General features: G+C 40.7%; 1 protein-coding gene across 1 annotated transcript in view; it reads left to right on the top strand.

Annotated features, from left to right (window-relative positions):
- The window catches only part of TMEM132D (transmembrane protein 132D), a 269,075-nt gene that overhangs the window by 215,632 nt on the left and 25,997 nt on the right, over positions 1-27,446 (top strand). The window contains exon 5 of the mRNA XM_075039613.1: positions 10,497-10,640. Coding sequence (XP_074895714.1) covers positions 10,497-10,640 — 144 coding nt within the window. The remainder of the gene's footprint in view (positions 1-10,496; positions 10,641-27,446) is intronic.

The raw sequence follows: 27,446 nt of genomic DNA, 5'->3' as shown, positions 1-27,446 counted from the left end.
TCCTGTAGTTCCTATGGCAGAGCTAAATTTTAAAGAGGGTTGTAAAGTAACTAGCTCTGCAGGTGTCATGGGAAAAAGCACGGATGTGCTGGTGGAAAGAGCTGACTGGTAGACATTAAAAGCTGGGAAAATTGTAGGACATAATAGAGCAGCTGGGTAGGACAGGGAAAAAATGTCACGGACTTTGAGGTGAAAATGAGGCGTTTGCATTGCATGCCTGCATTAAGGAGATCCTCAAGACCAAACCACTAAGTAGATGCTGTGTGCGTGGTGCTTGGCAAGGCAGCAGCAGAGGAGGGGAGTCCTCTGTGGATATCTGTAATAAGGAAGGCTGCATCTGCGCCTCTGCCCACATCAGTCAGGCTTCAGATAAGTCAGTGTAAACATGTGGCTGACAAAGGAAACATGAGTCACCAAGGCAGACTCATGGTGATAGTTTGGTATGCAAAAATAATTGAATGTTTCACAGCAGGGCTTCAAAGTACAAACAAAACTCTGCATAAAGCACTGGCAGACAGACCTCAGCAGATGTATCGTCACACATTACAAGATGATACTGAAGCTGTTTTCAGGTGTGAGCTTGTTTGTTGGTAAAACAATAGAAAAATCTAAACTTATTCAGAAAATAATACATTAAATCTCCTTTTGTTCCATCTGTTTTGCATATCTCAGAGGACTCTGATAGGGTCCGATTCCCACACGGCCTGAGTCTGGGGAATCCTTTTACAGAAAGCTCGTTCCCCAGTAACATAAAGACACATCATTTATACCTCCGTGATAAGTACTTAGAAATATTTTTCCAAGGAAGTTGATGTAGCTACTGTGATCATTGACTCGTTTATGCATTCCTAATCTATAGCATCAGTAGTTCCGGCCAGTGCAGAAACAGGCTTTATCCCCCATGTGGTTATGTGGGAGGGAGAGAACCGGCAACGGAGTCTGAGAGCAGCGTATGTGAGAAGGGGGGTCTCCGCTAAAACAGCAGCTTCAATTGTCAGCTGTGCCCAGCATCCATTGCAACAGTCGCTACATGTACCGTATCATACAGAAATTTGCAAAGTCCTGTATTCTTTGACAAGCTGAAGAGGGACAGTACTTCTCCTGTATTTTCTTTACCCAGCAGCTGACCTTCCCCGGAGAAACCGCGAGTCACCCTCCTTTCTGTCCCCTTCCCCTGTTCCCTGCCCGAGATTACTGCCCATCTCCCACCCTTCCCAGCCTCAGCTCCCTTTCAGCTTGTCCCTTGCTGGCCGTGACAGTGCAGAAATACGGCTGTGGCCAGAGCAGACAGTGAGGACCGAGGCAGGAGGGACAGAGCCCTGGCCCTGCCAGGTCACTCGCCCTGCAGGCAGCAGTGGCCGCAGGAGAGGGAGAGGAGCGGAGTGGGCAGGCAGGGAAGTTAGGCAGATTTTGTTGCTGGCCAGTTCGGGAAAGCAGAGAATGACAGGAAAAAAAACCCTCCGATTTCTCTGCTGGATATTTCTGCATCCCAGGGGTTGCTCTAATCTGCTCCTCGTTGGCCAGGGCCCAAGGAGCTGTATGGCAGATGGGGAAAGGGTGCCCTGGCCCTTAGTATTCCCTTTGGACCACTGAGCACATGGGGGTCAGCACAGTGTGGAAGGTGGGAAGGATTCCTGTGCAGCTCAGAATACAGCCTGGGAAGGACAGCAGCAAGCTGTGGAAGAAAGGGAAGAAAAACCCCATATTATACAAGGCCAGTGATTTGTCTGGGGATTTTTAATGTTTCACTCCATGAAAGCGAAGCTGTTTCAGTCAGTTTGACCCCAGTCGTTCTGGCTCTGCTACACGTCGCACAAAATATTTACTCTGCTAAATTGCATTGCTAGAATCTCGTTGGCATCTTTTCTTTGAAGTGATATCCTAGAGCTTTCATTTTGTTGCTGGAAATCCCTACATCACATCCCATAGTCCACCCCTTACAGAGCTCCAAAACCCCTGCAGGCACCAAACCTCTGCATTAGGCTTCCTAACTGCAGGCCTGAGAATCAAAAGAGCCTTCACGCTGGCACATCAATCCAGGAGCTGAGATACTGACCCCATGTGTGAAATTTTGATTGGGTTTAGCTAATTTCGCATGACATGTCCCTACGAGTCTCCCCAGTCTCAGCAATTCAGCAGCATCAGACACAGTGTATTCGTGTACCTTAGGCCAGATCTCCCAGCTCTGCTTTTCTGAAAGGTCTTCCTTTGACAATCAGACATGCCTTTCCCTCCTGCAATAATGTCTAAAACTGCTGGCAGCCTGCTTAAGAAAAGCAAAGAAGAATTCCTCCCCAAGTTTGTTTGTTTGTTTGCTTTTAAGAGCAAACCTTGTTGATTATCAGCTAAAGCAGTCTGTCTAGAGACCAAAATCAAGTATGCACATGCAGCTACATGGAGTTACAGTTTGGAGCCTGTGAATTAATTAGCAATTTCTCTGAAGAACTGCAGCCTTACAATTCACAGACTTCATAGCTCTCTGACTTCGATAAACAGACAACGTACGTGGCAGCTTCCTGGGATCATGGTAGCCTACTTAGCACTGCAAACCCCCAAAACACCAAAGGAGGAGTTGCCAAAAGTATGCTAACACAATTCCTAAATGTTAGACATCAAAGCATTAAAGGAAATTTGTCATTTTAAACCTGAGACAAATTAAAATTTGTGTTGACTCTACAGCTAGAAAAAAGTGAACTCCCGTGGGAGGATTTGACTCCTCAGCTATCTGAGTGTAAAGGAGATCCAGTACAGCTTGGATAGCTTACTGGTAATATTACAAACTGTCCCGTTGCTAAATAGTTCATTACTGTCTCTAGAGAGTTTGTCTGTGTGCTGCCTGCTCCCAGAAAGTCTAAGCAGACAATACAGGCTTGAAATGACACACTTCTGCTCTCTGAAGTCACCGTTAAAAACATTAAAACCTTGTATGCCTTTATCCCAGCAGCAGGGCTGTAAATAACAGCACTGAAAACAGAGGCAACGTCCTACCACCCTGACTTTGTTCTCGCATTTGTTGTGTGCTTGCCATGTTTCACCTTCAAGAAAACCGTTACCTGTTGTTAGCTGGTTCAGCAGCTTGACCTCAGATCTGAACTGTGGGCTGGACACTGCACAAATACCAAGAAAAAAAAATAATTCCTGTTTTGAGCAATTCTGGTCTAGATATGTGAGACAGACAAAGGTAAAGAAAACGGACACAACAGGCAGAGGCATTTTTCTCTCCCTTGGAGTAAGGTGATCTATTTCCTGGCTTTTTCATCACTTAAAGATGTGGAATTGCATCCCGCAGGAAGAGGCAGTGTCCACAAGCCAGGATTGCCTAGTTGCAACAACACACAAATGTGAAACAAGGGAATGTACCAGCCTGAACAGCAGCCTCGCTTCACCAAGGCAGATACCGTAGCATCTGGATTTTGCTTCTAAGATGCATTTCTCTCCTTGAGCTTTTTACTGAATATCACAGGCTGTGTAATGAGAGACCTCTCACTGCTGGTCATCTTATTAACGATCCCACTTTTCCTTTGTAGCACCTACCTGTTATTTTGCTCTTTGTCTCCCTATTTACTCCACACAACAGTGTATTACATATTTAGCTTTTCTCCCCCCGCCCCGCCCAACTTAGCAGCGATAGATTCTATATAGAGAGATGAAAGCTTGTTCATAACAATATAAAAAAGCTAAAAGACTTTGCAAAAGGTAACTCTCAGATTAAATATAATTCGGTATTTTACCTGAATGCCTCGTGTGACTGTAGGAAGAGCAGGCAGTCTCTGTGATTATCCCATGTTGCTTTTTCCCTAGAGCACAATCCAGCCATTGGCTGTTCTCTGTTTTTAACTGGAAAATTGTGATTGCTGTGCTTCATGTGTACATGTGGCTTTGTTTCACTGCTCATCCTTGCCAAATCTGTTCCCTCCACAAGCATTGATTCTGCCCCAGTGGAGGAAGAGTGAGAGCGTGGCTGGAGGTGAGTCACCCCCCACCCCCATTGCATGGCAGTCGAAACTTTTCAAGGAATCACAAACTGAAGAAGAAAGAATGAAAAATATATTCAGGAATTGATTCTGCCACACATTTCTTTTTAAACAATAGTTTTGCAATCACATTTTGCTATTAAAAAAAAAATAAATCCCTGTTTGCCCTCTCTAGCAGCTGTGTGGAAGACTAGGAGTCAGCAGGTAGGTATATCCTGAGAAACAGGCATTTGGGTTTCTGTTGATGCTCCTTTTTAACCCTGTGTCAGCACATCTGATTGTGGAGCTCTCTTGCCTGTACCAAGGAAAAAAGGAAACTGATTAAGTAGCAAGTGCTTAAATTAAATGTGATTAATTTGCTTTTATATCCCCCTCCTCTCTCCCGTTCCCGGTGACTTCAGATTTCACTCTGCACAATGAAAGCTGCACACATTAAACCAAACAGCTAATTTTGAAGTTCATGACAGTCATTTCACATTTTTGCATTCAGGTTTCACCATCATTTCTCCTACTTGCAGTATTTCAACTTGTACTTGCAACTCTTCTATTTACATTAAAGGCCTCACAAACTCTGTATTATTTCTGGCCACGGTTCCTTTATTCCTTTGGACACAGAAGAATAGCAGCTAATTTTTCAATTTTTTAGTGCATCCTAAAGGCTTGGAAACCACAGTGCAAATAAAGAAATTAGAAATATATTTTATTTATTTCAAGCTGTTTGCGAGCTCAGGGCTGATAATAATGTGCTACAACTGAAGAAATTTACTTTGGAGCATTTTCAGTTTCTCTGCACCACCATGTATCTAGCTCCACCAGCTGCTGCTAAAACTTGTACTTCAGCTGCCATAATCTTATCATTAAAGGTGGATTTAAGTTTTAAGAACCTATGAACAAACCTTTGTACTTGCAACCAGAAGCTGGGAGATGACTCTGCATTTAAGGTGCAAGCTCAGCTTTACTCCAGCGTGGAGTACTAATCCAGTATAATCGAGTGTTAGGTGGTATGAACTCACAGCAGCTCCTTTCAAGAGATGCATCTATTTGCTTTATTGTTCAGCTGCTGCCTTCTGACTTTTCAAATCACTTCTATATTGTTGGTTTTGTTTCCTATCCTTGCAGTGGTAACATGAGGAAAAAAAGCTGAATTTGACCACATCCATGAGGATGTCAAGCATTTAGACTTTATTGGTTTAGAAGCTTACTAAATTTAAACAGAAGCATTAACATGGCCTTAGGCTCTCTTGACAGTTATAAACTCTTCCTTGGGGGGATTTCTGTAATGCTTTCTAATCAGCTTAAGGAGTTAATTAAACAGCTGTCACTTAGCTTCTTAATTCTGAGACTTGATGCTAAATAAGATTTGAAATTAGTTATGCATGACTGAAGCATGGATTCTCTGATATAAATAAGATGGCTGCTAGCTGAAGAGGAGGAAAATCTAGGCGTTTTTTAAATAAATAGTGAAAAGATTCAGGGTGGTACCCTGGATTAACGCTCTACAGGCTGATTAATAGAAAAGGAAGAAAAAAAAAATGGAGGATATTAATGAGTGCCAAATGGGATGGATTTTCAGGCAGCTATTCATTCTCATTTGGTGGCGTGCCCTGGACTTCAGGAGATTTCAATGATCATTTTATTCTCTTCCCTATTGCAGTCTGTACATAGTAGACCCCAAAGCCAAGATACCTATTGAAAACAAAAAGGAACATGCTTGATTTTATAAGTTAGATATTTACCCTGCAAAAATATATTCCACTACTATAATAAAAACTGTAACTGGAGATCTGTTGTGCTTATAGAACATGTATTATAGTGTTGTGGGGACTTTTTAATACATTTTTTTTCTGTGTGTATTGTAGTAGGACAAGTACTTCTCCTGAAGGGTATGAGCTGCAGATCAGTCCAAGTTATTTTGAGGAAACATATCTGCAGGTCTTTTTTGAAAACAAGCTGGTGCCTTGCTCACTGCTGTGTGTAGTGTTGTGAGGTTTGTGAGGGCTAACAGGCATTCGACATTAAAATGATGTGTTGAATGATGCTAAAATGCTTTTGGAAAAGAATGCTGGCAGTTAGTACTAAACTTTTCTTTGTCTCATAAATCTGCTGTGGGATCTCAAAGCTAAGCATGAGTTAGTCGTGTATTTATTCCTTTTAAAAGTCATTATTAGTACAAACATTAGGAAAAATTATGTATATGGAGAGAATAGGGGAAGAAAAAGAAATTCCTTAAGATTTACAAAGATATTGTTAAAGTCCTTTCTTTCACCCCAGGAATTATAAGGCAAAAGATGTCCAAAGGGAAATTAAATTGCAGGGAAGCTACCAATTAAAATTGAAAAAACTAATAGGTATTCACTTCTGCATTTCTACTTAAATAGATGCTTTCTGTGTACATCTTCTGAATATGTTTCTGCTGGAGGGCTTAATATGCTCAGTTATTTAATATGAATCTCTTCAGTAGGCAAAGAACACTCACTCCAGAATCTTCTTTAAAAGTATTACTATTTTTTTAACGTGGTAGCAATTTCAGAATAAAGATTACCTGGTCTTCCATTTCTATTACATGGAGAAAAATGTTTTTCTGTGATTATTATTTCGTTTTATTATTTGTGGGGTTCTGTGTATGTGAATTACAGAGATATGCTACATAATAGTTAGAGAAAGTTCAGCATCTTTTTAATAGCTGCTCAGGGAATCAACTTTTAGCTGTTAGAATATTTGGCTATAGCTTTGCAAAAGTGTAAGTATTCCCATCTTGCAATGCCCTGACATGGTATCTCCTATAATCTATGTTAGTTATGGATAAAGAACATAACATTTCTTCAGAAGATTCCTTTTTGGTTAAGCAGCAAAAAGCAACACTTTAAAATTAGTAACTATTTAGATTTATAGCTTTTACATGCTGAGACTCTGAACTATAAATCTCTGTATAGCTAAACAAGTATCATGTTTGTTTCCTCAAAACGAAATCATTTTTATATGCTTTCACCAGGGGAACATTAGGCCCTTTCCAGCCATTAAACAAATGACTGAAGAAGCATTTTACTCTGCCCCTGCTGTGTAAATTGGTGTAAATGGTTATTATGCCTCTGTGTTCAAGGGTGAGATGCAAACCAGGTGCCTAAAGAAATCATCAAGTCCATACATGTAGAGATACTGAAAACTCTGCAAGCAGAATATTCTAGTATAGATTAGCACAGCTTCTGACCAGTGCCCACTTGCTTTGCCCTTCTTTTACTTTAGAGGGGTATTGGGTAGATTTGTTTTCCTGGGACTAAACAAGTAGTTGCTGATAGAAAGTCAGAAAATTGCCACAGACATTTGTATGAACTCCGGGCATTACTTCTTGCCCCCCACCTCCCTCATTTCTTTGGGACAGAGAAGGGACAAAGATTGTTTTGGACATTTTTATGACTGTCTAAGAATCAGGTACACTGTCACATGCTGTGCATTGTGCTGGTATGGACTACGCGCTGTTCTGGAAACACTTTGTTTCTGAACATAGATCTAGAACATGGATACAGACCAAACCCACAAAACTTTGAATCTGGGATCTTTGATTTTGGACAGAAACAATATATGAATTTGCTTCCTTACCTTAGAATCACGTATGATTACACTCATCTCCTTACATATAAACACTCATTAAAATTATTGTGATTATTCACACGGTTGGGTTAAATACAGATCCGTCAGACTGTAGCCTCAGACGGAAAGCTCTGAGGCAGAACCTGAGACCATGTTATTGAGCTTTGAAGTCAACTGAGACTCTGGACATGCAGAAATTCCCTGTGGATTAGATGTGCTATGCACATGCTTTTAGAAGGTAGCTGAGAAGGAAAACAGGGTAGTGACAGGGAAACAGCTGATGTACTAAGTAGCTTTGTGTGTGTTTCCATAAAGTGACAGGTACCAGGTATATTAGAATGCAGTCTGTATTCAGAATATCCAAAGGCAGCACTTGGAAAATTTGGAAGCTTGGGAAAAAAAAATAATCATCAAGCTTGCGAGAATCATTCTCAGTTACTAGCTCTTATCAGGGGAAATTACATTTGCCTTTGGTAAGCAGACCTCATTAATCACACTATTTCAAAGGCTTCGTTACTAAACTCCCCTTCACTTTATAAAAAAATTGCAAGGGTCATACTGTAATGTATCAACTGGAGGAAAAAGGCCATTCCTGCTTGGGGGAGCAGGTCTTCTCAGCTTGGGACAAGGTGCAAGTAGGTAGTCATGTGGTATGACCTCAAATGGTCCCAATTAAATGAGACTCATGACCAACTGTTTACAAAATTAGGACCTAATGCCTGGATTCTGTAACTATAGTGAATGCTTAATGGCACTTGTTCCGTCAAGCTGCCCTCATTTGCAGTTCTGTGGACTCTATAGGAGAGTGGCAAAAGTATCTAAATAACCTGCATGCAGTAACTTTGCTGCAAAGCCCAGATGTGAAAAAAATAAAAGAACCTGGAAACTTAATTGCAAATCTTTCTGAGATCTCAGTTGTCTGAATAATATATTCTCTACTGAGAACAAACGTGTGCTCAAGACGGAAAGGCCTTACAGTACAGGCAGATATTCTCACCTTTGTGTGAATTATAATTTCAAAATATCTGAAGAGCTTTTGTGCTGTGGGAGGGAGAGGATTTTCTTCTTAAGTTCTCTTTTTGTGAAATCCTATTTCACCCTCCCCTAAAGAGCATGGTGAGGATGGGGCAACTTTAGCAAAGCAGTTATCAAAAGGCCAGGTGTTTTTTTTCTTTCTTTTTTTTAAATATTGCTTTGAGTCTGAATAAAGTGTCTCTGTTTCTTTAAGTAATAGGAAAAGGTCTTTTTGATCTGCATCCTTTAGATGAGAGAAATTTCAGCTTCTCCTCTTTAGCCCAAGAGGCAGTAGGGGGAGTCATCATCTTCTGGTAACTTGGTTTCAGTCTCCCACTTTGTTGTCTTCCACAAGTAAAATCAGGTCAGTCTCAGAGCTCATAGCATGAGCTATTTAGATAATGAGAAGTTAGCACTTGGGGGGCTTTGGAAGCCTTTATTTCACAAGAGCCAGCTGAAATGAAGAGCCTCTTGTTCTACAGGATAGTCCGTGATTCGCAGGCACAGCTCTGAAAAGCTCAGAGACCTTTCCAGGAACGAGCACTATCTTGCAATTAGGGAGTGGAAGAATTCAGGCACCAATTTTTGCTCTCTGTGTATTGCTGGCACAAGTCGGTGATATCTGCTGTGCGAGACTGGTGTGACACCCAGGTAACCGAGAGCACTGTTTAGTCTCATGCTCTTCATCTAATCAGAACTCAGCGCTTCTAATTGAAAAGTGATAAATCAAACAGAAGGAGTGCATTTTGCAGTGATCGTTACAACAATGATGTACCAGAGACACAGGTCCCTGCAGAGCTCATTTTCTTTAAAAAGCCCAGGCCCTTCTCAGCATCCTTCCTTTTTGGGAGAGGGTGGCTTTGCACGAGCCTCCTTAAAAGCTAAAGAAACAGATGCTTGCCCACCGTTACCCAACAAGAGCCAGGATAAGTCCTAGAACACCTGATGAGGGTCTGATTCCCCCCAGTCCTGGGGTACCTATAGTCATTTACGCAGGACCAGAATGGTGGCACTCCCAATTCCCCAGGAGGCAGAGCAGGGGAAACCAGATCTTATCTGCCATGAGAGACGGTGCCACTAGCCCGTTTTACAGGCTGGGAATCATTGAATCTGCCAATGTTGCATCCCGAAGGGCAGCCTAAAGCCTACCTCTGAGACTGGAGTTGCTTCCATACACGTGGTCAGCCCGAGTGTCCAACTGAACGTGCAGCCAGAGGCCGTGCTAGAGCACCCCCAGCATGCCAGATGATTTCATGTGCTATCAGGTGGCTTTTGTAGCAGCTATTATCCCTGTGCAGGCTGTCCGCAGGCTGGAAGTTCAAAAGTGTGTGTATTGCAGAAGACACCCCCTGCTGCAGGGACTTGTAAAAGATTACCCAGGAGATTTGGGGCAAAGAGGATTTCTGACTGTCCTCAATCCAAACTTGTTCCCTAACAATAATACAGTATTTCTTTGGTCTAAACGTTGACAGTATTTGTCCAGTAGTGTCGTAGAATTTCTGCATTTGTAGAAAACCTTTCAGAGAACAGTTTTGTGGGTAAACCAGCAAGACTTAAGACATTATTTTTATGTGATCAGCAAGATCGTTAGTGAGCTCCTCAGGATGGAGATTTCACTATTGCTAGATGCAGGGTACATCTTGTTTATGTGGTGCAGGGTCACTCCTCGGGTGTCAGGTTGCTCTGACAATTGATGAGCATTCATGAAATAGCAATTAGGGCATGACAAAGATCTTAACAGCCCTGAATCAGAACTGGGAGTTTGGTTCCAGGATTGAAGGGGGGAAATTTGTCTTTCCTCCTGCTGCACTTGGAACAGTTCTTGGCATAGCCATTAGAAATTAAAGCAAAGCTGAATCTAGGTACTAATGAATTAAGAGCAAAATATATTAACTAAGGGGGCTTTTTTTTGTCTCTTAGGAAGCAGAGATCCTGAATACAGCTATTCTCACTGGGAAAACAGTGGCTGTCCCTGTCAAAGTGATCTCCGTGGAAGATGATGGGACTGTGACTGATCTTCTTGAATCTGTGGAGTGCAGATCATCAGATGAAGATGTCATTAAGGTAGGATCATACCGCTCCATTACACAAAGTCAGAGGCCCTGCAAAACAGTGGTGGTCTCTAATGTGACAAGTTCTTTCATCTTCCTAACTGTTCTACTGCTGGAAGACAAAGGTTTATTATCGCTGTTACCTGTAGATTGATTCAGTGGAGCAATGAAATAAACACAAAATTGCACATTTTCCATCCTGCATGTTAAATACTTGGAATTGTCTGCCACTTCCCACTTTTGAAGTATTTTTGGAGTTCACTCTACTTTGCCTTTTACTTTTCAGCTATATGGGCTGTGTAGGTTCAGGAGTGTTGTCAGCTGATGTTTCAGAGGAAGAGGTAATTCCTCTGAAGTTGGTTTGCCACATTGGAACAGGAGCTGTGTGACTCAAAGTTTGGATCTCTTCTTGGTACTGACCCAGTAGTGTATTGCAAACAAGATTAGCTTTAAATTTGGAATTTTCTTTGGTCACAGTTGCTACTAGGATGTCTCAGAGGAAACATGTTGGGCGCCAATCATGGACTGGGAACTACTGGATAAGACACTTGACCAGTGGATTTAGTCTGTACAACAGCTCTATAGCCTAAACCTCCTTGAAAGATAAATGGCAGGCAATAATTTACTGCTACTCTTACTTTTGACACACAGTGTGTATTTTCCTAGCCAGTGGTGAGGAGAGAGCTTGCAGGAATGCCTTTAAGTGCCTTTTTATTACTGAAATCTTAGGGTCAGACTGGACCCTCAGGAAAATTGCTGCTTTTTGAAAGCTTTCAGCTTGTACCAATATTACTACTAAAAGCTTGTAAGAAGTCCTGCATATTCCTACTCAGCTTGGTTAATGGTTAACACGCGTTACTGGTAGCGGAAGGACAGGGTCAGCAGTGGTGATTGTGAGGAATATGGTAGAAAGTATTCCAGCATGGTGAAAAGAAATGTTGGCTTGTCTACAGCAGCTTTTATCTTTCCACAAACTCATCTGTGGCTGTCACTTGAGAAGAAGAAACGAGAGACATGGCTACAAATAAAAGTTAAAATTGAATTTTTTTTAACATAACCAGCATGTCACAAAATTATTACAAATACTACAGGCCACCCCTCCAGCTGCTGGAAATCACTGTTATCCCATTAACTTTTGTGAACCGCACCATATTGAGGACTTGGCCTTTGTGAAATTTGCCTTAGCCTAAAGCTGACTGGATTGCTAAGCTTTCTCCCTGCTATGTTAGTTCATTTTAATTTGTATTCAAACAGCTGATGGTAGTGTTTAGCTCCAAAGCAAACGTCCCTGGGCCCCATTAGCTGAAAAAGGCTCTTCCTCGTGGACATTTTTTGCCTTTAGAGGCAAAGATGAGCCTAGGTATTTGGTTGTTACTGTCATTTGGGAAACTGTTGGGAGTTTGAGACATACTTACAGGTTTAGCAACTTCGTGTCACAGAGGGAGTGACAACTTGGAGCAGGGTAATTGAGAAATAGAGCTGGGTATAGGTTTAAATGATCTTTCTTAAGCTATCTTTAAACGGATTTTAATATTTGGCGGGGGTCAAAAAATTGCAATTTTTACACTCATCGGACTTGTTTTAAGTAATTTCTTCATGATAATTTCTTATACGCAAGATGAACCCAAGCAATTTCAAAGTCCAGCATTATTTATGTTTCCCTTTTAGAATCTAGTCAGGTTTTCTATTTATCTGAATAGCCACCACATTGGCATTTTCTGATTAAATGCGTCTTTCTGGCTGTCTTAATGGACACATTTTTTTTGCTTCCGTGAAGCCCTTTTGAATCTGGTAAATCTGCCAAATATAGCAAACTGTTGAACTGATTCTAGGTTTAAAACAGAAAGAAATTATTTGGGCTCCTTGTGTTGTGGAAGTTAATGGACTAAGTCTTCACTCACTCACTCATTAACTAACTTTTTAGTTTTTTCAGAGAACTGGAAAAAATAATTTGAAAGCAAATATACCATTTGGAAGATACTTTTAAAATCACTTTTGTTTTCCAAAGTTTTAGTTTATCAGAATGGTTTGGCATGTTCATTGGATATTTGTGTAATGGTTTTGTCTGATATAAATCTGCAACAGTTTGTAGTATGCAATATGCTCAGCTCTAACCCTGGCAAAGAAGTTAAAGTGGTAGTACTGCTTAAGTGTATATCTATCATTAATTGTAAGTACATGAACACACCAATAAAGGCTTGTGTGCTTAATATTCATAGATATACCATTGCACAGTGATGCTGATGTTAGGCTCTCTGTCAAAACAGGAAATCACTAGTCAGAGATCAAGACATTCTGGGCTTCTGCAAACATCCCCCTAGAGTTCACTCCTCCGCAGTAGGGAGGCAGGTTTCAGCAGCATTAAAATGAGTAGCCAGTTTAAAGTGAGCTCTTAATTGAAAATATGTCTCTGAGTTTCCAGTTTACCTGCTCTGTTTCAGACCAAGCTTTACTCACAGACATCTTATCTAATGAAGATAAAGATATATAATTACTGGCCAGCCTTCAGCATGCAACAGTAATTAGAGTTTCTGTTCTCTGGGCATTAGAGTAGTGAATATAAAATGGAAGAAAAAGTCTGCTTAAAATGCCTATTGAAATATAAAGATTAAGATTACATTTCTTTGTGTCTTTACTGTTGCTGTTCTTCAATGCACCTGTCATGTAGCATCTAACAGATTGATTACGTCTTCGTGGCTTAGCTTTTATTCCTATTTTTTTGGTGTTGATTAATGATGAGTTGAAGCTCATTTTCCTTGCAGAAGGAGGGTACCTCATTCTTCTTTTAGTTTCAGGGGCCATATTTATTACTCACATCTTTCATCTGAGACTTCAAAGTACTTTAAAGAGCTGGACCAAATTCTGCACTGACTTGTTTTCTGCCAAACTGCATCTACTTGAACTTGGTTGAATAAGTCAGGATGGAATTTAGTGCACTGAAACAACATTTTTATTGACAAATGATTATCTGAAATAACTTGGTCCACCATGACAGAGTGTTGTGGTTTAACCCCAGCCAGCAGCAAAGCACCACGCAGCCGCTTGCTCACTCCTCCCCCCTGCCAGTGGGATGGGGAGGAGAATCAGAAAAAAAGAAGTAAAACTCATGGGTTGAGATAAGAATCGTTTAATAACTAAAGTAAAATAAAATATAATAACAACAATAACAATAATAAAATATAATGATAATAATAGTAGTAATTGTAATGAAAAGGAATATAACAAAAGAAGATAAATAAAGCCCAAGAAAAAAGTGATGCACAATGCAATTGCTCACCACCCGCTGATGGATGCCCAAGCAGCGATCCCCCTCCCAGAGAACTCCCCCCAGTTTATATACTGAGCATGACGTCTTATGGTATGGAATATCCCTATGGCTAGTTTGGGTCAGCTGTCCTGGCTATGCTCCCTCCCAGCTTCTTGTACCCCTGCTTGCTGGCAGAGCATGGGAAACTGAAAAATCCTTAACTTGGGATAAGCAGTACTTAGCAACAACTAAAACATCAGTGTGTTATCAACATTATTCTCACACTAAATCCAAAGCACACTGTACCACTTACTGAGAAGAAAATTAACTCTATCCCAGCTGAAACCAGGACACGGTAACCACACCAAAAAATGGAGGCATGTTATAGGCTCTGTTTCACAGATGAGGAATCTGAGACACAGAAAAGTTAAGGTGAGAATTTGAAAGTGCTATAAAGAAGATCTGACCATTGAAATAGATAGTAAAACTCCTACTGACCTCATGGAAAAGAAAGAGATTGGTGAGCAGACTTTTTTTGCTGAGTTGTTAATATAGATCAAATTCTCGAGATGACTTAAATCAAGAATGAGGATAGAGGAAAAATCAACATCATCTAATCTTTCATTTTGAAAAGACATTTCCACATCAAAATGGCTATTTTTTCAAGGCTCAACAAAGCCTAAAAGTCTCCAAAGCAACACTTTCCAATGTTCTCGGTTTTCAGTTTGATGAGTTAATTGAAAATCTGCATTTTCGTTGCCCTGAAATGAAAACACCTTTAGGCTCATTTGTTTCATCAGTTAAAAATTCCAGTATATTCTCAGCTCTGTCCAGAAGCCACTTGCCAGAAGTCACACAGTGAGTGGTGCCAATACTGGGAATAAGATACAGTTTCTCTGGCCCTTTTTTCTATTACACTGTATATTTTGTAGAGGACTCCATTCAAAATCTGTCTGTTATCCAAGATTGCGTGCTTTTCTGACAAAATACCTTTAGCTTATTTCCTTCTAGAGTATCTTTTACTTTTCTTGGACCCCAGATAAGGATGCAAACAGGAGGCAGGCATGTTAACTTTTGTCTGTATTACAAGCAAACTCCTGGGGCAGAAGAAGCAAAAGGAGGGTTGTTACTTCTGGTATCCTCTGCACAACCTAGGACTTGCCACAGAGCCGTGGGGCTGGGTCCCACGTGCAGATGTTGTGCAGGATGTTAAAGCACGGCCTCTCGCTCTGAATTCCCATTTCCCAAAGCTCTACAACCAGTTCTGGCTGTGGGACGGTTGCCTGGCATTTGTGCTAGTCCTCTGCAGAGTCTCATCTTTCTAGCTTTGCGTGAGGAGCAAAGCAGTCATGTTTTATCCCCGCTTTCCGTTTATCAAGCTGTAGAATCTCAAACCAGACTGCATCGGTACAGCTGTATGATAGGAAGTTATTGCTGATCGAGTGAAGTGTTGGGAGCTGCTGTTCTGTTCACTTTGGACTGTATTAGAGGGGATAACAATGCGCTTGGCAATTTGTTAAAAGTTACTGCAGACTAATAAATCTTTCAATAACACTTAGTGTGGTTTTATCAGTGGCAAAATAACTTCTTTTTAATCAACTGACAGACTTTACAAAAACTGAAATGTCAGAGCATTTAAAACAGCCTGAAGCAGACAGTATTTTAAAACATTAAACTTTTAACAGCTGTTTCTTTTCTTCCTTACACTGGTGTACTTCAGGGAAAAGTTGAATACTTCTGAAGTCAGTGGAGTGACAGGGTGAAAAATCAAAGGGAGAAGATAGTCGAGTCCAGGAATTTATCTGCTCCTTAGTTTAGCATTGGCAGTTCCAGTACTGCAGATTTCACAACCATATTGCTAGTAGCAGTCCATTTGATATTCTTTTTACAACACATTCTTGGATGCATGTGATTACACAAGTTTTCAGTTCCAGCTTTCAATTGGAAAAGGAAACCCTCACGGCTGCAGGTCAAAGGCATTGCCCTCCCAAGTGGAGGTACTGCAAAGATACACAAAAATTTAAAAACAAGAGAGTATGAAGAATTCCAGCTTCCCTGCGATCTCTCAAGTTTAGGCCAAGCTAAGAGTGATTTGAGGTGCATGTTATGGCTAGATTGAGTCTAACAGCTCACCTAGTCAAAAGGGGGAAGCCAAGTATTCACCCTTTCCTGGTGCTTGCTCCAGTGAATTAGTGGAGGGAGAAGGGCAGAAGGAGGAGAAAGCATCCTGCAGTGGGGGCAAAGCAAAGCAGGAGAGGGGGAAGAATGAGGGAGAGCAAGTCCCTGTTTCTGAAGCAGTGACCTATTAAACTAGCTAACCAGAATGTGTAATATCACAGTCAGGTTAGGTTGTCGCTTGGGTTTCAGTCGCTCAGAGGTCAGAGGACCCAAATAGAAGGAAAAAGCAGATGTAATCAGCATAGTTTGTTGAATGATAGCAAAGAAAATACTTTCCCATCAGCAAATGGGATTTTTTCTAGATTGAACACTTGCATAGAATATGGTTGTGCAGGGCTGAGTTTTATAACAGGAAAATAAATCTCTGCCTTGAGGGTTCAGTGAAGATCAAGTTGATGCCATGGTTTTCCACAATACAGTGTGCTTTCTCTCACCAGCTGAACTGCCTTATTCCATCCCAAGTAATTTTGATCTGTCTTGAAACAAACATTTGATTTAAGTCAGCAAATGGATGTTTTTATTTTCTGTGATGTCTAAACATTTCATTTTGATAGAAAACGATAAAATCATGTCCTGTCATTTCAACTCAGTTTCAGTATTCCTGACATCAGAATCTTTCTGAACTTTTCACCTTAGGATGAAGCAACTGTGAAAAAGAAAACACTTTTTCTGATCTGCTCTAGTAATTGGGAGACAGGACAAACCCAGAAAAATGCACTTTCAAGAATAAAACTTGTAATAATAACTGTTGCGTTCAGTCCATGTGCAGTTGATGTTGGTTATAAAGGGAGCAGGAACAATTTTAATGTTTCTCTGGTATGAAGAGCAGACATGGCAAAGATGTGTTCTGAAAGTAGAACTGCTATAACAGTCCCACATCTCCCAGGAATCATCTGAAACTCACCTAAAGCTGTTGAAGTTACTGGATTTGTCTCTTTCATATTCTGCCAATTCATCATTCTGATGTGAATCTTGAGAAGTAACAAGGTTTTTGTGGAGTTGTTTGCCTTCTGTAATCATCCGTACTGAAAATCCCAGTGTGACTGCTACGGTTGCTGTTGACTACAGTTTCTTTATGTTTATGAAAGGCTATAAGCTTGTAAGATACAAAACTTCTCTGTAATGGAAAAATCCAAATAATTCCTGAATTGAGACTTCCTCAAAATTCTACAGAAGATACTCAGAAATCTATCTTTTTGTGCTTAATGGGAAAGAAAGTGTGTTCTTGTAGAGCCAGGGATGATAATCTTTCTTTCTGTGGGTATTTCTGTTCCTTTATTAGGGGGAATATGTCTATATCCATAAGAAGAATGAGGCAAAATCTAAATATCGAAACAGTGATGTCAAAGGAGATCTGAGTGAGCAGATTTAATCATTTGCTGAACTCAAAAGGGGTTGATGAACGTCCCTAATGTGTTAAACAATTGCTAAGGTGCAATTCTGTGACTGTTTAAACTAACATGGAGCTGCTGTCCCTGTCTTTCTACTGGCCATGAGTGCAGCTGAGTGAAAATGAATCAGGGTTTTTTTCTGGTGAATAAGCTGTCTGCCTGTCCAGCTCCCTGACTGAGTTCATTTCAGATGGTCACAATGCTGGTGCCTGGACTGGGAAAGAAGTGACATCGGGGTGGGAATCAGTAGCTGAGGGTGAGAGGTGGCCAGGAGTGCTTCTTTCTATTGTATATTCACTTAAATGACATGTGAAATTATGGCTTTGCACAGGCATTCCCATGTTGTCACATCATTAGTCTGATACCATCCATGTGAAACGGTTACCCTGGTGTGTGCCTGTGAATCCCCCCAGTGAAGATGCTCGGAAACTATGGCGAAGATCTTCCAAGTGCCTCACCTATTTCTGAGTATCAGCTTTGTACAGCAAAAGATACCCATGTAGGAATGTCAAAATCACCTTGCCTTTCAAACAGGATTAGGGGTGTTACTGGTTTTAGCTGCTTTCAAAGCCCAACTCATTGTATACTGAATCCCAGTATCGAGAAGTGCTCCATCATCTCAATGAAAAGAGATTGCTTGATCTCTAGAAAAAATGTGCTGAGGAAGTAAGGAACAGACAAGCTCAATACAAAGGGAAATTAGTTCTCTTCTTTCTTCCACTGGGCTAAGCCAACAGTGCATTAGTGAAGCACATGATGTTACACTGATATAAACGAAAGCTAAATTGGGCTCAGATCATCCAACAGCACCTGTCTGCAAAGCAGGAACTTGCATTAATCATTATAAGTTGTGATTCTTTCTCTTGAAAAGTTCCCTTTAGCTTTAAAACTCTTTGTGTTCCTCAGTTCCCATGACCGTCTGCCACTTTCTTTTAGAAGATGTGGTATTTATAGCTCTTTGTGCCTGCTCTAAGCCATCCTCCAGATCATGACACAAAACTCTGTGTTGTTTTATTACCACGCAGTAAAAAGTTACAATATACCATATAAATTATTGTCTTCTCAGCCCAATTTAGGATTTTTCTGTACATATCAGATACAGTATAGCCACTAAATGACTTTGCTTTTGCTTATCATTTGCAGGACTGTCCAGATATTGTATTAGCTATGGAAGGGATTGGTCTTATTAAAATAAAAATATTTTAATATGACAAGATATTTCCAGCTGATTTAAATATGCTCAGATCCCGTGACCGTACCAGTACTATATTGATTAATATTAGCTGACGATTAGGCTGGTGATCTGGAGTTAGTAGAGAAACTGCTGGTTAGATCTGAAATATGCTGAATATTAGTGATGGGAGATTGGGAGCACTCCTAGAGTTCTCAGAGGCAATTGGAAGAACAAGGGGCTTATTTAGGACATACGTGAATGAAGGAAAAAAGAGCCTACAGGTGTTAGGAAGGCTAAGAGGTCAAAAGGACATAATGAGCCCAGGATTTGTAATCGTGTCCCATTCTCTCTTCTTCGGTAATGAAGAAAGGAAGTATGCTCTAGAGGTTAAACTTGGTGGAGATTTTAGGCATTACAGATTCTGATAAGGGCTCAGTCTGCATACAGTGTATGACTTTTGATTTTCATTTCATTTGCCCCTGCCTTAATAAGATTGGGTAACAACTGGATAGCCCATTGGATGGGTTTTCAGATGCTGCATTGAAATGTGCTGTTTGTAGTGTGGGCTCTGGCATATCCTTTCAGCTGTGACATCGCTGTGCTATTGTGATCTTTGGCATGTCATTTATTTGATCTGTCTCAGCATAGACGCATACAAAAGATGTATAATGGTTCTGAATTGCCTTGACAGATAAAGAGCTTTAGTACTAAATCCTTGAAAAATGCTTTGAGATCTTTACATAAAATGTACTATCTAAGCATCATCATTATGATTGTTAATAATATACATAACCCTAACTAGGACAGAGCACAGACTCTTTAGGAAGCACTCCTGTTAAATTTTACTTAATCACATCAAAATGACTGTCATGATAAAATATTAGTGGCTGAGTAAGGATTTAGAAATATTTCCAGATTTCATATGTAACAGAGTCTGTGCAGGTCTGCTGACTGAAGATTTCTTCCCCTTTATCCACTGTCTGGACCTTTTTGCAATAGTTTCCAGGACCTTTTTGAGGCAAGCATGTAACCCTCTTTGCCTGAAGCTTAAAAGGCAAGGACTTTGTACATCAGGCCACAGGCTAGATAAATTGACTTAGGCAAGGTAAGTTTCAGACCTTTGTGGCTGATCCGCTGAAATAGGGTACTTTTCAAATTATTTTTCAGTTCTGTTTTAGGCAGATAATCATGCTCAATATTTAGCAGGCCAAGGATTATTAATTAAGGAGAGAAGAAATGCAGACACAAATCTAGAGGGTGAAAAGTGTACCCTTTGATACCATGGAGAGCAATACTTGAATTTCTGAGTGCAGTCCAGAGCACTTCTAAATTCAGGAAGGAATCTTGCAAATCAGTGTCCTGCTGCCGCTGTAATGGTGAAACATCTATATCCATGGAGCGGGTTTTCATGTCTCTCTTCCCTGCCATATACGTGCAGGAAAATGAATGTAAACACAATGTGCGGGAGGTGATGTGTCCACCTTTGGACAGACTTCTTTCTCCAGTGCCTTTTGACTGTTAGCTGCTGTTGTCACTAACATTCAGCTAGTGGTATCCAGCCCACCCATCATCTTAACTCAGCTTCATCTCTCACTCATCCTACAGTTCTTCTGTAGCAGCTATCCAGCTCTTCCATAGCATCTGTTCCTGCTGCTTTTGCTATTCTTCTCTGCTTCCTGTGTCTTAAATATTTTTCTCTATGTTTCTGCTCTTACCCTTTGGGTTGCCAGTTTTTAGCCTTCTTATATCAGTCCCATTGCTAACCTTTTCTGAAAGCTTTGAGACAATAAAATATCTAGGGGTATCCTAATGTCTCATGAGCACCATTGGGTGCATGCGTAGATCCTACAGTTCCTTATTAAAGCTTTGCAGAAATGCTCAACTTCCACTTAGGGAGCTAGGTAAGCTTGAGCAGAGCAAATGTATCCTATGAAAGACCAATTCATTCTTTTCCAGAGGCGTTTTTAGTGTGGCATAATCACATTTAAAAAATTGCTATCCTTAAATAGCTCAGAATGAGTATGTTTTGAGGCAAATGTTTTTGCATTGTTTCATTCTGGCAAGTGCAGTGTAGTACTGGCTTGTGCTCTCAGCTCTTTCCTGGTTTTCTGTGATGACTTTTGGCTACCCATTTACTTTTTCTCTTTGCAGTTACTTATAAAATTGATGTAGTACTTCTGAAGGATTTCCAAGAGCATAAAAAGGTAAACAAGTAAAAGACATCTGAAAAGTGCTTTGAGATGTCAGAATACAAGGAGTTATCTGAGTCCAGTTTATTATCAAAAATAATTATCTGTAATAGTTCTCATGCTTTATACATGTGACAGGATTTGGTCTATCGCCTTTTCTAAGACTGTGGCATGAGTGTTGTATTTGTTTATAGGAGACACTAGTGCTATTATTTTTCCCACATCAGCTACCCATAGAAATGCTGAACAACTTTCCTGTTTCAGCCTTATTTTGCAGCATTGCCTTGTTTAACTGGTTATTGGATGATAAGCCTGATTTCTGAAGCTATTTAGGCATTCAAATCCAATTAATTTAATTGGGAATTAGAAACCTAAGCACCTACAAAAACTGGCCTTAATGGCTCTTCAATTTTAGTTAAAAGTATAACGGTGTATTTAGAGCAGGTGGGTATTACAGAAAGCTGATATTTTCTCCCAAATTATATAATCTCTTCCATATAATAACTACTAAAAATAACCTGATTATTTGCAAGCAGGTAATTATTTTGCAACTGTAAGGGGTTTTTGTTTGAGGAAATTTAGGGCATCTTCTTTAGACTTCAGGTTTTGAGTGCCTTCAGCAATTTCTTTCAGTATTTGTGAGCATGTGAAAGTTGCTGTTGTAGTGTTTGAGGTTTTGTGCAGACCTGGAGCTGATACCAAAATGAAACCTATGAACATGAGGTTCCATTACATGCTCCATTTCATTCTACTAAAAGCCAGAGAGGGAGAAGTGAAACTTCAGTAATGAAGGGAAGTATCATTTGCCCTGGTGACTAGGCATCTAAAGGCACAATGGATGTGTACTAAACTACATTTTATGCATTGTCTGTAAGCATTAGATTAATTGCACTTGACTGTCACTAAAAGAAAAAATCAGAGCCAGTCTCACATGCACACACACAATTTCTGCTAATGATTGGATCTCATTCCTGCCACTGAAAATCCAGAGCTAACCCAGTGTAGTTAATGGGATTGGTCTGCACTTTATTTGGTGAAGAGAAAAGAAAGTCTGTTCCTTACTGGGAAATTTTTATGTGTCTAAGCACAGCTCTCACCATCACTGGATGGTTTAGTTTGGCATCAGCTTAATGCTGAAAGCAAAGATCAGCCAGAGCCAATTTTAGCTGTTTCAGTGCCATAGCCATAAGTCAGCCCATGTTTCCTTGAAAGTTCTTCACACATTTTGATGATGCTGAGCTGAGTTTCAAGCTTGTAACAAATCTTGAAAGCAACTGTTTCCCTAGGGCTGAGAATTTCATCACAAGGATTTCACACAGGCCTGCAGACAGGATAAGAAACAGCCCCTCTGGCAATACAGTTGTACGTACTATACTAATTTTTGAAGACACCTTGACAAGTAGTTTTCCAAATTCTGCCCTTTGTTCCCAGGTTAAAGAATATGTGTGACTAATCTCATCTCCCACTCTCTCTCCTCTAAGTAGAGTCATCTGGGCTGCATTCATTGATATTTATTGCTTTGGAGCTCAGGCTGCTAGGAAAGCTGTACATAGGTATGAGTAACCTCATCCTGCACTTTTTAGTATCCAGATCTGACAGTTATCGTCTGGTCTCCAGCAGGGCTGATTACTGATAAGAGTTTTCTTCATGGGCTGGTTGGTTGGTTTGTTGCTGTTGAGGGTCTGAGAAAACTGAGCACATAAGAAGTTAAATGTCATAAAGTGTGCCCAACATAGAAAAACTGTAGCAAAGATAAATCAGACATTACTAGGGGATGTGAATGAAAATGATCCCAGAAGCACATTAGCTGGGAGACTTCCTTCACTCAACAGCAGAGGAAACAAATAAATAATCTGTTACCGTGCTGGTGGAGGGGGGATCCACAGTGGAAGGGTCTTGGTATCTTTCCCACTCAGTCATCAGCAAAAGATGAGTTATCTGCTTTACAATCTGTCAAGGGTGAAATGATCAGCTGTTTACAAACTTCTAGTTTAAACAATTATGTTTAATCATATACTTTTGCCAGAGGTTGGTATAATATGTCAAGATGATGTCAATCCTTTAGGGCCATAAGCTGCCCCTTATTTTACAATGGATATCCCCAGATTTTGTAATAATTAGCTTTGTCTGGCCTGTCTTTTACTCTCTTTTTTGGTTAGTGAAAGGATCCAATGAAGGATTAGAAAAACATCTTGATTGTAAGGCTGAGGTTTTCAATGTGACTTAAGGTCACTGAACTTGTATAGTCTAATGGGAGTTGAGCACTCAACTTCAGGTTTCGTTGGAAAATATAATTCAAGAGATCAATTTAAGTGCATGATCAGGATGAAATCCGAACTACTCCTGGCAAGGTCTTGCAGTTAGCAAGTGATGTCCACCAATCCAAAAGCAGAAAAACTGTTATCCGCCAGCCAGCTGCAGTAAGTACAGAAGATTCTGCTGAATCCTCAGACTTATTACTCAGCTATCATTACATTTGCCTTTTGAAAAAGCTTTAGATGCAAAGCCCTCTGTTCAGACCCACCTCGTATCTGCAGCACACGGGTTGGAATTAAGAGAGGCACATTTATGTCTTCTGGAACCTAATCCCTGTGCAGACCAATTTGCTGCTAGCAGATTTCATGGGTGCTTCAGGGCTGCCCTAAGTTTTAATGAGTTTTAATGAGGTAAATCATAATGAGAGCATCCCTCAGGCAGGCTTTTCTGGAGTTTGGTATGTTTTCTTTTCCTGGGAACACCCCCAACTTGGCTTTTTTGTCAGAAACTGACACTGCAGTGACCAGTCCAGTTATCTGTAAGTGGAAAAGCCTCATATGTTTTCTTTCCTCTTCATAGCATGACAGGACTGCAGGTGGGCCAGAGCTGGGGTCCAAGACTGACCTTAGCACATCTCTGAGGATACTCGGAGATGCTCCCTGCTCATCAAAGAAGGAAAATAAGGAAAAAACCTGCTGAAAAGAATCCGATTCTGCCTGCACTGGTGTCACTGTAAAACAGAGGCAAACTAATGAGAGTGGTTTTGTTACAAAGCTATAAACCGGTATAAAATGAATGCCACCTTCCTAGGGAATGGGGCACCACTGTGATCTCCTTTTGTCTAATTGTCTGTTCCACTAAACACTTACCTAGCTAGCCTGGGGCTTTGGGGGGGTTACATCAAGTCTTTCATTTGCTAGAGTCCTGCTTTTCCCTTTCATGTGAAATGTAGCCTGAAGTACAGAAAAGAGCAGTTTCTAATTAAACTCCCACCTAAATCCATTATAGCTTCTCAAGTCATTGGGACAGGGAGATAAAAGAATTGTAATGATCCCAGTATGTAAATAAAGATGTAAAAGTTTATTTGGAGGGATGGAGGTTAGAGGCCAGATACCATGAAACCAAACATAAAGTTTCTTGGTAGAAATTGAATCAGTGCATTAGTTATCATGGATTTTCATAAAAATAAAGCAATAATGCACGTTCATGTTTCAGTTCATAAATGTGAAGTGACAGCCTATGAGTTAGCCACTGAAACGATATTACAGACCCAAAAAAGAATAATAGAGGAAATTGAGAAAGCAGAAGAGAGAGTTGTAATAGAATTGGGCATTGGCATAAATATAAATCATGAAAGGGAGATTGATTTAATGAAAGATATGAAAGTCAGAAACTCGAGGTGTTAAAAAGATCATCTGCTCATCTGATAAAGAATCCCTAAGGCTACACAACTTTTAGCTGAAACAGCCAGATTTACTTAAAGTAAATGAACTCTAAAATTGTATGAGGAATAACGTATTACAAGGGAACATGCTTTTGCAGTACACGCAGTCTATTAAGAAGTTGTGCAAAAGAGGAAGAAGCTTACATTGATCCATTGGAAAATTGTCTTTGCTCATAAATTTTGTCAGAAGATTTACAAGTAGATATGGGAATGAGAAATTGTTGTAATCCAAGGAGCCTAAAAAGCAACATTTACATGCTAGCCAGCTCTGAGGATTTGGAAGAAAGCTTTCTTGGTGAAATGAGTTGGCCAGGCTACTTCTGTGGATGGTGTTTTGTACATAAAAAGCAGGTAGGACAGACACAGATGCCATGTGAGTGATGTCTCCATCTAAGTGTCTGCTAATGTGGAAAGATTTATTTTAGCTTGTGAAAGCCTTTCAGGATTCACACATATCCATCTATAAGTGCAAAGAAACTAAAATCTCCCTTGTCTGCACATGTCTGAGGGAAGAAGGCTCAAAGATCCAGATGAAACTGTGCTAAGAGCTCTTCTCAATGTCTGAGGGTGATAGAACAACTCTTTTTTAGTACTGCTTTATGCAAAAAAACATGGAAGCCAACAAGTTTGAAGTGCAGCTTCATCCCCAGCAGTCCTATAGGCGTGAATACATGCTGAGATTTTCCAGCAATCATACTTTTGTTGTAAATATCACATCTTTCATTTTCCTTCTCCCTCCGTTATATGGAGTCCTGCTTTTCAAACAAATAAAAAGTATGAGGGAGCTCCTTCTTAACTGCTGTATCTCAGCCCACTGAAATCTGCACGTACGTACACAGAGATTGGGTGAGACACAGCAGAGAAGAGCCCAGGGAGGAACTAGACATATCCTGTAATCAGCTTTTCTCTTTCTATAATGTGATTTTGCATGGTGAGAATCACCTCTGCTTCTGAAAGAAATTCTGAATAATCTTAGCGAGTCCCTCATAGAATCTTCCTGAGGCAGACAACCTTTACTCACCTGAGGGGTAAATAAGGAGTTTAATAACTCACCTAAAAATCTCACAACAAATAATACTTGGAGAAGTTCAGAAGGCTTTGTGGAGCTCACTGAATGCCATACCACAGAAAGAAGTGCTCCCTCTTTCTCAGTCTTACTCTGCCTGGGAATGGACAAGTGGCCGTCATCAGATACAGGCAACTTTTTTCCTCGTAGGTCTTGACGCTCAGCTGAGTGGTGGCACAGGCGGGCTTCCAGCAGGAAAAGAGAGGAGAGTGATGGGACACCAGCAAACCTTGCAATCTGCTGCTTTGAAGCTGCAATGACAAGTGCATGATTAGCGAGTACAGGGATACCAAATGAGCCCAGTCTCTGCTCTGTTTTAAATAAAAAAGGGAAGTTTATGAGCAGCTGGAATTGCGGTACTGGGTTGAGCTCTGTACAATTGCGGCAATACTTAGCCCTTGTCATCAGTTGTCTACTCAGCCCACTGGTGAGTGTGAAGGATAAAACCAGAGTGAGCTGTTGCCAGCTTGCTGTGCCGAGAGCTTGGCATTAATATGTACATTTTTCCAGGGAACTTTGCATATAGTTGAGCTGTCCAGTCTCTTTACGTTGTTTGGAAACCAGAAGGAGAGGGTGCAGCTGCCCAGCCGCTCCAGGTGCCTGCAAGGTAGGCCAGGGTATGCTTCTGCAGGGGACTTGTGGATTAGCATAAGTGAAGCACTAAAGACTGAGTATGTCTGGCACAGCATCAACACTAAATACGTAAGTGTTTCTGGATTTTGGCCACAAGGTCTTTAAAAAAGAGCAAGCGTATCTGTGAAATGCCAGAGAAGATCTGACAGGCTGCACTGTTGTGTCACTCGCATGCCCTGTAAAGAAGTGAAACACTCACGTATCTGCCTAACTCTTGAACTAGCAATTCCTGAAGAGTCTCGCTAGAAAAACCGCTCCACTCATCTTCCTGGGAATTTCTTAAGCTTAAGGAAAAAAAGTCATCTTAGCATCCTGCTAAGAAGTAAGCAGAATGGCTCTGCTCTTTCCTGTAGGTGTATGTGAGGGACTCAAGACTTCTAACATAGTTCACAAATGTGGGCACTCGTTGCCAAACTAAAAAGCAGCAGCCTCATGAAATGCACTTTCTGTGCCAGCTTTATTCCTTCCCCCTGAGCTGTACTTGCAAAGGTAAGTGCTGAAGATTAGCTGGTGCTGTGGTTGTACTTCTGGAAGCACCGCTTTTGGGAAAACAGTCTGCATCCCTGGGCTGATGTGTGCGGTCTGATTCTGAGCTTACTTAGACATGAGTGAGTCAAGAAGGAGGAGTTGATGCCTCAGGTTTGTTGTAAAAATTGATTGGTCTTAGCCTTGTGGCTGTGTATTCGTGTGATTTGTAGCAGAATGAGAGACGCTGCAGGACTAAGGCTTCATCACCTGCCTCATTCAAATAACAATAACTGAATGTAAAGCTCTGCTAATTCTCCTTTCTGCTCCTCTATACCATGTGTGCAATTTTCTAAAGGAGTTCTTTTATTTTAGAAGGTTCATTTCTGCCAGCTCATATGTGAGTAACAGCAGCCGCTCTTTCAGGCAGCAGTGAAGATATAACACGTCTCTAAGCACTGCAAGAGCAAGTGAAGCTGCTGCTGGACAATTCTGTTACATGTTTTCATAAATGTTTCTTTGGAGGGTGGATATAGCTGCCTTTGAAAGAGATGCAGGTCTCTCCAGGGTACTGCAGAACTTCGTGCAAATCCTGGTGTTCAAATGTCCCTTTCTTATGCCTCCGTGTTTAAAACCTGTAGTGGATTAGATAGACACAAGAGTAGTCACCCATCCTTTGTCTGTGGTGTAATCCTGATTTCTGCAGGGGGATTTTCGACGCGACCTAGCAGAATTTCACGTCCACATCTGATCATTTGGGACCTTAGTGGCCAAGT

This window comes from Buteo buteo, chromosome 11 (assembly GCF_964188355.1).
Source record: "Buteo buteo chromosome 11, bButBut1.hap1.1, whole genome shotgun sequence".
Lineage (NCBI taxonomy): Eukaryota > Metazoa > Chordata > Aves > Accipitriformes > Accipitridae > Buteo > Buteo buteo.
The sequence above is the reverse complement of the archived record's forward strand: the minus strand, read 5'-3'. Positions and strand labels throughout refer to the sequence as shown.